Consider the following 10,725-nt stretch of genomic DNA (forward strand, 5'->3'; position numbering starts at 1 on the left):
TTGTTCACAAGGACTGCTGACCATGAGAGACCTGGCCAGGGTTCAAATGCAGAGATTTCCTGTTGACTAGCTTTGTTCTTAATGTTAAGCCTTGCTGGAACCTAGTAATGCTAAGTCTCAGTGACGCTAAGCTCTTTTTTTACTCAAACCAATTGACTTGCAGCCACACTTGCAGTTAAAAAGTGTCTATTAGCAACATAATGTAGGAGATGGTTTTGAATGATCTTCCAGAGTGATGCCTAGAGGAAAAGGTGCTCTGCTGCTGCATTTATTGACTGACTTTCTTATAGCTGTTAACTTGGACTAAAATTCAGGTACCTCCAGCTAGTGTCTGAATGAGTGCATAACAGCTACTTATATTCTGTTTACTTTGGAAACTAGTATTTGCCACAAGGTGGTGGGTCTGAGGTAAATCGAGGTTTTGTTTTTGTTTTTGTTTTCCTTCGAGACAGGGTTTCTCTGTGTAGCCTTGGCTGTCCTGGACTCACTTTGTAGACCAGGCTGGCCTGGTACTCACAGGGATCCGCCTGCCTCTGCCTCCCAGGTGCTGGGATTAAAGGCGTGCGTCACCACTGCCCAGCTTTTTGGATTAAAGGTGTGCCCCAACCACTGCCCAGCCAAAAACTTCATTCGTGTTGCTGTGCCACATGCTTACTAGTGACAGTCAAATGAGACCAGAGTGTGGTAAGGTACGGCCCCTCAGCAGTTTTCACCTTCCTCCCCCTGGCTCTGCTTTCCTCTGCTGTGACAGAACAGGACTTCATGACTTAGCCTCAGAGTGTCTGCACATAACATTTATATTCTGGATGGTAGCACAAGTAGTTTTGTTTCAATACAGATTCTGCTAGAGAACGCGGTAGGTCGGGTCGTTGTGTCTTTGGAATCTTCATTATCTGGACACAGATCTTGATAGTGAATCTCTTGATGACAGATATGCAGCTAATTTATCCCGGAACTCATGAAGATAGTTATATTGCTGAAAAAGGAGTAAAGATATGTTGAAATATACTGCAGGAAACGAGACTGGTGTACACCCCACACCTGAGTAACAACAGATGCTTCTGCACCTACAAGGGAGGAGGAGATGCTGGCTGAGGCGGGAGGCGGGAGGGTCAGGGTCAGAGGTGAGCTTGGGGAAGCAAGCTGCCCTAGCCAGAAGGCAGCGTGGGACTCAGCTGAGGTTTCATGTCTGTACAGTCCTTCCTGCTGCTGGGAACCTGCAGTGTGGAAGGGCCTAGCTTTTGCTGGTGTTTCTTTCCTGTGACTACAGAGGGAGCAGAGCATTCTCTGTAACAAGAGTGATGCAGTCTAAGGTCTTCCTGTTGGTAGAGACCCAAGCTACCGGTGCTTTTGATGACAGTCCATTTGGAATAATTTTCATAAATAAAAAAAATTTAAAACTAATTATCACTAGATAAGTAAGTGCTTTAAGCAGTTTATTAAAGTTTAAGTATCTTTCCAAAAAAAGATAGCTTTGACAGCCACCATGATAACACCCTCCTGCAGTGCTGCCTTTCCTTGGGAGAGGTGGTAAGGGCCCGTAAGCTGTGAAATACCCATGCAGTGAGCTCCCACCCCTTCATTCCCGGCGACACGGAGGATGCAACATACGTATAATTCATAATATCTGACTGGATTTGGTTTGAAAGAGGAGAGTGTAACAGCCTAAATTAGAAGCATTTGATGTTAAAAGAATAAAGGGAGCTCTACTTTTAAAACTTACGTAGCGAAGTAGATAGGGTAAGGTTTATCTAACGAGTGGCCACATTAAACCATGAGAGGCAGGCGGCTTGGCCTGATGAGTGAGTTTACTTGACTGGACTAGACCCTGAGCCTTGGGGGGGCAGACCCCTGAGGGGGGGAGACCCCTGGGGAGGGGCAGACCCCTGGGGGGGGCAGACCCAGACCACTGCAGCCTAGGGTGAGGATTCCTCAGTACCCACTGATGATAGCCTAAAGCTGAGAGCTGGCCCAGAGAGGCAAATGAACTTTACAGATGCGCACAGCAGCACCGTCTGTGGTCTTTGGGAACAGGATTTGTCACAACATGGGTGTTACTTCTGCCTTGCTCTTCAAATGTTCAGGAGAATGGAGGGGCATCCCGTATCCATGGCAACAGACAATAAAATAAGCATTGTTGTGCTGTTTTGGTGCCATTCATCAACATCTTGGTGGCGCAATAGGATCTATAGATTGCTTGGGAGACAAATCTACCCAAGAAAATGAGTGTTGATAGTGGCCGTTTCCTGACTGCCTGTGAGCGTCAGCGCAGGAACTGGCGGGCAGAGGTGAGAGTGAAGTGCAGCGTTTAGCACCTTCACTGTTTGCTTCAAAATGCGGTGGCTTGTGCAGATGCCTGGGTTGTAATTAAATGTAAGTGTAAACCATGAACTAGGTGGCTATCTAGATCTGCATGGCAGCTTTGGAATTCGCTTCATGGCTCTCTTGCACCCCCCACACTGTATCTGAAGTCACTGCTACAGCAGACGGAGCAGTCTGGCTCTTACCTTGATGGTCTGTATTGCCCCAGATCCCCTGACATCTCGAAGGCTGTCTATGGCTTGCTGTGGTGACACTGAGTCAGACAAGTATAGGAGGAGACAAGCAGCTACTGAGAACATGACAGAAAAACAATGGACTTAGAAATCTGGTTTGGGTTTGTTGCAGAGACTTGATAGCAATTGGACTTGTGCTGTTGCTGCAAACTGTGTTGAGTGTGGCTCAGGCTAACTACACAGCTGCCTCAAACACTGCCTCACGCTGCTCTCCTTGTGTATGGAGCTAGGAGTGGGCTTCTCAGTCACGGCAGCTGTGCTTCTGGGGCTGAGGAAAAGAACTTCCCAGAGCAGTTGCACTGTTTTACGTGCCCAGCAGTAGCTCGGGGCTCCTGCTTCTTGGACTGCTTGCCGATTCTTTCCACGTTTGAACACCACGGCTGTCCTGCTGGCTGGCGTTGCTAGGCGTCGTTTCCATGTCCTTTCTGCCAGTGTATTTTGGGACATGTTTACGCACATCCTTTGCTCACTGCCTAATTGCCATGTTGGCCTACTTATCGTGAGCTGTAGTACTTTATATATTCTGGATATATTTCCTTGTCAGATAGATGGTATGCGATTTTCCTTTTCCCATTCTAACTTAAGGGCTTTTCATTTTGATAGTGTCCTTTCTTTTACAAAGGTTGTTGATTTGGATCTTGTTTATCTTATTTTGCCTTTAATTTCTTTTGGCAGCGTACTTTAAAATTAATACACAGTAAGTGACTATACTTTGTTGCTGTGTGTCTTATTTGTTTGGGGTTTGGTTTTTGAGCCAGAGTCTCAATGCAGACCAGCTTGACCTTCAACTCCTGGTCCTCCTCCTACCTCTGCTGTGCTGTCATTTTGTACTACTTAGCATTTTCGGGCAGTATCATAACACCTCCATGGAAAGATGATTTAAAAAAAAAAAGATACAGGTGCTAAACCTTGTAAGTGACTATGAAGTTAGGCCAAAGCCAGCAAGCATGCCCACCCAGGCCCTCTGGGAAAGGCCAGCAGGCACGCCGCCCAGGCCTTCTGGGAAAAGCCAAGTGTAAGGCTTTACTCAGTCTCCGAGTCTTAGTAAACTTACACTGTCCTCTCTCTCCTTTAAAGTGAGGTCCCCAAACAGGTTTGCTCTCTTTAAATTAAGTAGTAATGAAAATATGTTTCTTACCAAGACAAGATCTTCCAAGTCCTCCATAGCAGCTGAAAGGGAAAAGCAGTTTTGAGGCTTGTCTGTTTTCATTCTGTCCCGAGTTACAACTCAAGACCCGCTCTCTCTGCCTCCCCTCCACCTCTCCAGCACCCAGCGCAGCGGCCTGTGCGCAGACTGGCACTACTGTCGTCACCCCAAAGCAGTGCTGGCTCATTCCTGCTGGGTGTTCTGAACTCCTTTAAGGGTCAGAGGCAGCGAGTGGCCTTAGTACGTCATCAGTGACTGCTGAACCCCAAGAGCCATATCTAAGAAATGGAGCCTTAAGCAAGTACGAGTCAAGACTATCTGTCTTTTCAGTAAAGTACGAGTGGTTCTGGACCAAGTGCCAATCACGTGGTAATTCGTCCTCTATCTCAAGCACAGAGGTCACAGGTCACAGGGTTAGAGAGGCTCCAGTGCTGACGCTGGCCTTACTTTCTTCCCTTTTACCTGTGTGATGGTGTTAGGAATAGAACCTATGTCAGAGTAAGGCTCGCATGAGGCAGAGTTTATACAGGCCAGCGAGAAACCAGTGAATGCTAGTGGACATGACCCAGCACTGCGAAGATGGCAACAGTTCTGCAAAACTACATTTCCAGGAAAATTACCATCAACCATCAAAGCTGGAAAACACTAGTTTGAATCACTTTAAAGATCCTAAAAAGTATATTGTAGGGAAACAAGGAAAAGCCAGCATCAGATGAAAGCCTGAAGCATTCCTCAAGGCGAGATCACCCATCTGCCTGGCTTCTCTGTTCAGGCATCAGGGGGGATTTGGGTTGCTGGGACCTGCTTTGACCTCTGCAAGACAGAGGTCGCTTTAAACATAGTGAAAAACAAATTTAGTATCTGCTTGGAAAATAAGCCTAAACATTGTATTTTTTAGTAGCAGCATCTGATACTATTTTGCATGTACTTACAAAGAAATTACATACAGTTGTGTATTCTGAAATTTCGCCTTTGCATGACCTCACCATGGGTATGCTGGTTTAAACAAGGCTCTGCCATGCCAGGCTTTTCACGTGGGTGCTGGGGCTCCTACTCAGGCCCTCACACTTGAGTGGCAGACACGTTGCCAACTTCTTTACCTCCTCAGCCCCTTGAAGTCATATTTTAAAAGACTGCTTACTGCTTAGGGATTTTTTCCCCCTATGAATCTTGAAAGTCAAGCAAGTGACTTCATTGCTACTGCAAACAACCTATAGGCTGAAATGACAAGCCAGTGAGACATGACAGAGCAAGACTAATGCCACACACTGTGGCTGAGACAAGGGAAGGAGAAACCTCTGCTGTACTTTCTCTAAACTCGCCAATGCGCCCATGACTCCTGACGTATGAGGCAGCACATGAGCGCGTCCTTGGCGCCAGGCCCTACGCTGGCACTGTCCTTGCATCAGCTCTCTAGTCCCGACAACAAGAGGTCGCAGCTGAGCAGCCCAGGAAGTCATTTTGACTGGCGTATGGCTCATGTGGTGTCTGGGGACGCACGCACGCACGCACTGTATGAGGGTCTTCCGGCTGTCTCTGAGGCAGGCGGCCAGCTCCTCCATCATCTCCCAGCAGCTGCCTATGTCAGGAGTCCCTCCATCTGGGATTGGATGGTGGTGGGTGACAAGTCCATATTGTTGGTAGAGGTCCAGAAGGTTTGGCACTCTGTATTTTGACAGCTCCCCTCTGGTGCAGAAAACAAACACGTCTTGGATTCCATAGCTCTTTAGTTCCTCTGCCAACAGACCAAGACAGACACACACACAGATGAACACATAAATAGGACAGGACACGTTTAAATATGGCTAAAAGAGAGAATACGGAGTTACGTTCTTCAGTCAAACTAATAACAAATGAGAATTTGTAAATATGAAATATCTAATGAAAAGGTGTTTAAATAGGTTATAATATTCCGTAAAATACTGCGGGACTCCAGAGCTGTGACTGTGGTCTAGTACGCAGGTAGGGTGTTGGGGTTACGGAGACGGCAGTGCGTGCGCGAGGAGAACGGCGTGTGCTCTTGCCCACCTGCGTGGCTGTCTACATCTGCCCGAGGGTGCATCCTGAGCTCCCAGCTCAGGCCTAATTTATACTACCACAGTCAAGTCTGCAAGGACCCGTAGGTTCCGAGTCACGGGCGCGGAAGTGTGCATGCTTCCTGCTCACACACTCCCCTCCTGAACACTTTGTAACAGCAGACAAGGCTGACATGTGTAACTAGGACTGTGAAAATAGTTACGTTCAGATAGATGATGTGCCCATCGCAATCACCACTTCACAGCTGGGAAGTTCACAGTTAGAAATGTCATATATATTGAGAAGAAAAGAATATAGTTTGACAGATTTTCAGGCTTAAAGCAAAGCAAAACAAAACCAGTAGTAAGCTTTTCTTACAGTGAACCTACCTGTATCTTTTTGAATATTTCTTCTAACATCTTTAAATTTACAACCTACAGAGAAGGCAAGTTAAAGAAAAATCAGTTTGGGGTTGTATAAGAAAGCATATTTATTAGGCCAGGCGCTGGTGGTGCACACCTGTAATCCTAGCGGGCCAATCTCTGAGTTCGAGGCCAGCGTGGCCTACAGGGTGAGTCCCAGGACAGCCATGACTATGTATATATTAATTTCTTAGACTCTAGGAACATAGCTGTAGAAATTGTAAATTCCCTGCAGGCGGTTCTGATGCAGGAGCTCCTGGCCATGGCCTTCAGCGCATTTGTACCTGGCTCTAAGGCTTACTGAACCGCAGCCCCAGGTGCAGGCGATGCAGGACCAGCTCACCGGCCTGTGACAGGCACAGCGGAGCGCACGGAGCCACTTGTCAGCTACCATGATCCAACCGCGTGTTCTTACCTACCTGGAAGAGCGCATAAACCGAGAAACTGAGAACAATTCACTCGTGACAGAGGTAGCCTGTAAAGAAAAATATATGAAGTTTAGTTTGTTTTGTTTTGTTTTGAGACAACGTCTCTTTGTGTAGCCTTGGCTGTCCTGTACTCTCTTTGTAGACCAGGCTGGCCTCAAACTCACAGCGATCCACCTGCCTCTGCCTCCCGAGTGCTGGGATTAAGGGTGTGCGCCACCACGCCCAGCCCCTTCATTCTTTATTATCAATAATTCTGATTAAAATAGAAAATGTTTCTAGAATGTACGGTCCTAGTTTACCCAGGGACAGAGGCTCCCTGTCAGGAGATGATTTGGAGGAAAGCCAGAGGCATCACAGGAGAAGATCTGGCATGGGAGGGAGCTGATGGGGGAATAAAAGGTAATGTGTATTTAATGACAGAATAAAAGACCTGTGGAGACAACACTTAGTTCTCCCTCTTCCTGCAGAGGGGACGAGTGTCTCCTTGAGACACCAGGACTTTTATTTTCAGTGCTGGAGCTTGAACACAGGGGTTGGTCCATGATAGCCAAGTGCTCTCCCGCTAAGCCACATCCCAGTGAGACAACTGGCTTTATGGCAATGAGAGAAGCCATTTGGTCATTGGTCATAGAGACCCTGGCACAGCCATAAGTCTCATGCCAAGACTTGGGAATTGCTTGATGGAAAGATTGACGCTGGCCCACGTGACTGGGTTAAGGACTGCCTGAGGGATTGGTAAAGCACACCTGTCCTGGAGGTCCTAACCTAAAGAACGGCTTAATCCCTTGCCGGATTAAAAATCTAAATGGACTACTGGAAGGTGAGGGGAGAAGAGGGAGTGGCCGGCTGGAAAGCATGTTCCTGGGGCACGCCCTTCCCTGCTCCTCCACGCAGCTGTTCTGTTCTACTTGCTGGCAGCTGTGGTCTGAGTTCCTCTGCCCTGCCCTGCACTTTCCTCCTGCTGCAGTGGATGGAAACCTCAGAAATGATGGGCTAAAATGAACCTTCCTTCCTCAAATTGCGTATTTTGGGTAGACATATAGTAATATTAGTGTGGCTTTTATCTCATGTGGTCTGCTGATAGACATATCACCATGACAATAGTTCTGGTATTAAATAGGACTTAACAATGAGTAATTATTAAACACCAGCCAGGTGGTGATGGTGCATGCCTTTCTCATCCCGGCACTCTGGAGACAGAGGCAGGGGATCTCTGAGTTCAAGGCCAGCCTGGTCTAGAGTGAGTTCCAGGACAGCCAAGGCTATATAGCAAAACCCAAACTTGAAAAACAAAACCATTTAAGCACCCCATTTTTGGAATTACTGTTTCTCTAATTCTAACAGAACACATCAATCATGGCTGGAGATCATCTCAGAAACCTGGTGCCTACCTGCTGCTCCAAAGATTTTTATTTCCAATGTCTAAAGAAGGATTAAAAAGAAGGAAGTATGGTTTCATTTCCTATCAGAGAGTAAATAAAGCAGGGAGTAAGAAAGTCTCTTAAGGATTAAACTCTAGCTGGGCATGGTGGCGCACACCTTTAATCGCAGCACTTGGGAGGCAGAGGCCGGCGGATCTCTGTGAGTTCGAGGCCAGCCTGGTCTACAAAGTGAGTCCAGGAAGCAAGAATTGCACAGAGAGATCCTGTCTTGAAAACCCGAAAAACAAACAAACAAAAAACCCAAAAAGGATTAAAACTCTGTAATTGGCATGAAGAATACTTGATATTTTCAGTTACATGTATTACCTTGCCCAAATACAGTGTTAACATCAAATAGGGTAGCTCACCACTGATGCTGACTTACCATGAAATTTGAATTGGAGTCTGTTCATCTTCAATGGGCTCCTCGTCTGAAGAATCAAACTCACTTGCTTGTATCGAAATGGGCTTTAAAAGAAATGTCATATTAAGTTACTGCAAGGAATACTTGGATACAATTTTCATATAGCCAATCCATGATTAAACACCCACAGAATTAATATTTGCAATTTTTTTGGTCATTTATCTGGACTATTGGAGAGACCAGCAATATAACTAATAAATGACTCCTCTTGACTATTTGGTTAATCACAGCACTGTACAAAGGGGCAGAACTGGACTTGGACCATAAGGGTATCTGGCTGCAGGAAGAGGTCCTTGGATAATCTCAGAAAGGCACCTGAGTCCATCCTAGATCAGTTTCCCTCAAGTCTGAAGTAAGATTTGCCCGTCCCTTCTCAAACATTTCTTGGACCTGCTGCTTGCATGCTCTGGAGAACTGAAGAAGACCCTGTGTTACACTGTCTGCCCTTAGCACAAAGAGACAGCAATGTGCAAGGTTACAGAGCGGCCGAAGAGCCAAGCTAGCAGAAAGCCATGCGCTGTAGAGCTGAGGGACAGCTAGCCACTTAGAGAGCAGCAAAGGGTCTCAGAGACCAGCACGCTAAGCTTTGAAGAAACTCTGGGTTTCTAGGTACATGGGGAAGTTAAAGCAACCCGTGTGGAAATTCAAGGGCTGAGTCAGGTATGATGATGCAAGCCTTTGATTTCGGCACTGAGGAGACTGAGGTGCAAGTTCTAGGACCGTGGGATACATGGCCAGGCTGGCTCAAAAGCAAACACGAGAGAGCACAGGGCGGAGGGTGGAGGGTTGTGTATACGGCAGTGGAGACTGCTCACCCCCAGACAGCCTTGCACGTGTGCAGACATACACATGGGCCAGTCTCCCCTCATCTTTATGAAATACTGGATTAGAAAAGCCCAGATGGGCCTTATATGCTAATCTAAGCAGGCGCACCTCAATTCTGGATGCAGCACTTCTGCATGGAGGGAAAACAAACAACAACAAAAACCCCACAAAAAACTCTCTTACTCCCCTAGTTGGAGCCATCTGAGACCAGACATTTGAACAGCAAGTGTATATAAAAATGTCAGTTTTATTGAATGTCAAAATGAAGGAGAATGCTGTGGCGGAGAGGTTCCCACATCCTTCTAGAATAGGACTGACTCACCCCTTCCCAGAACGAACAGGACTCCTGTGTGCCAGAGAGCTGAGATCAGCGCTTACCCCTCTCTGGGGACAATAGAGTCAGAAGGCAGGAGTGAAGGACGCGGACATAGCGGGACAGAACTAACCAGCCCTAAGCGGCTGCTGGGCTTCCAAGCTCTTTTACAAAAGGGTCGCATGACAACTGACTTAAGCCATGGATTGTGGTTTCTCTGGATTGCTGTTTGGTATAAAACTCAACGGAACCTAAATGAAGCCTTTAAGGGGGGTGTCTGTCACCTGTGAGGTAGGAGCTGTAGGTCAGATGGGGCTTCAGCTCCTGGCTAGGACTCTTCCCCCCCCCCCCCGCCCCAAACACACTATAAAACACGATTTTAAGCTTGTTTGTCCATTCACTCCACCCCTCCCAGCCGCCAGGTGTGGATAAATCCTGACAGGTCAGACGTCCTTGTTTTCCCAGGCCCAGGATTCTGACCTGCAGGAAACAGGAATACGCAGTGCCCAGAGGGCCCCGCAGGAGGGTGGCTGTCGTGACAGCCTTTGCACGAGAGGCATCGAGCCACCCACAAACCGAGTCGTGACAGCCTCTGCATCTGGGCTGTCGAGCCCAATGGCTTGGGGTGTAGTGAGCCCCCAAGGGCGGCCGGCGAACCTCGGCGCCCCCGCTGCTCCTCCTCCCCTTTCCGACGCGCAGGGCGGGTCGCACCGCTGCCCGCCCAGCATCGCAGCCGAGGCCCTGACACCCCGGTCCCTGCAGCGAGGGTCCTTCGCGTCCCGCCGGCCCCACTCACCGGCTTCATCGCGGGACGCGGCACGCCGTAGAACCAGTGCGGCCGCCCTCGCAGCGTCCGCGTCGCAGCCCGCGCCGAGCCCGCCCCCGTCAGCCCATTGGTCCGTCCGCGTGGGCGGTGGCGCGGCGCCTTCCGGCGACCAATCACATCCTCGCTCTGTTCCACACGGCCCAAGCCTCTAAGTGCTCATTGGCTCGGAGGAAGTCTTTGAAAGACGCGCGGAAGGAGGGCCCGGAAGAAAGTTGATTGGCTGGAAGGCTCCGCCCCTTTGCCAGTTGGGGGCGGGGACGTGGCGAGAGGGGCGGGGCGACGTGGTTTCCCCGGCAAGCCCAGCGCTTTGGAGACTCCTCTGGAGAGCTGTCATCCTCGGAATGGTCC

General features: G+C 48.4%; 1 protein-coding gene across 2 annotated transcripts; it reads right to left on the bottom strand.

The window, feature by feature from the left end:
* Positions 1–775: 775 nt before the first annotated feature.
* CDKN3 (cyclin dependent kinase inhibitor 3) lies at positions 776–10,489 on the bottom strand. 2 transcript variants are annotated; one of them, XM_084797078.1, is made up of 8 exons: positions 10,348–10,489; positions 8,375–8,457; positions 6,560–6,615; positions 6,108–6,152; positions 5,215–5,437; positions 3,694–3,725; positions 2,508–2,608; positions 776–976 (listed from the first exon to the last, which is right to left on the bottom strand). In XM_084797078.1, the coding sequence occupies exons 1-8, from the start codon at positions 10,354–10,356 to the stop codon at positions 890–892; spliced, it is 636 nt and encodes a 211-aa protein (XP_084653204.1). In that variant the 5' UTR covers positions 10,357–10,489; the 3' UTR covers positions 776–889. The 2 variants fall into 2 exon arrangements, with proteins under 2 accessions (XP_084653204.1, XP_084653203.1); XM_084797077.1 differs by having other exon boundaries at positions 2,508–2,611.
* Between the last annotated feature and the right edge of the window lie 236 nt (positions 10,490–10,725).

Source organism: Acomys minous (genome assembly GCF_964271855.1).
Source record: "Acomys minous genome assembly, chromosome: 9".
NCBI classification, from domain to species: Eukaryota; Metazoa; Chordata; class Mammalia; order Rodentia; family Muridae; genus Acomys; species Acomys minous.

Coding starts and splice junctions, on each gene's coding strand:
- CDKN3 (XM_084797077.1), bottom strand. Junction 6,153..6,559: donor CGGTTTATGCGCTCTTCCAG/GTAGGTAAGAAC, acceptor CCTTCTCTGTAG/GTTGTAAATTTAAAGATGTT. Junction 3,726..5,214: donor AGCCGGAAGACCCTCATACA/GTGCGTGCGTGC, acceptor TTTCCCTTTCAG/CTGCTATGGAGGACTTGGAA.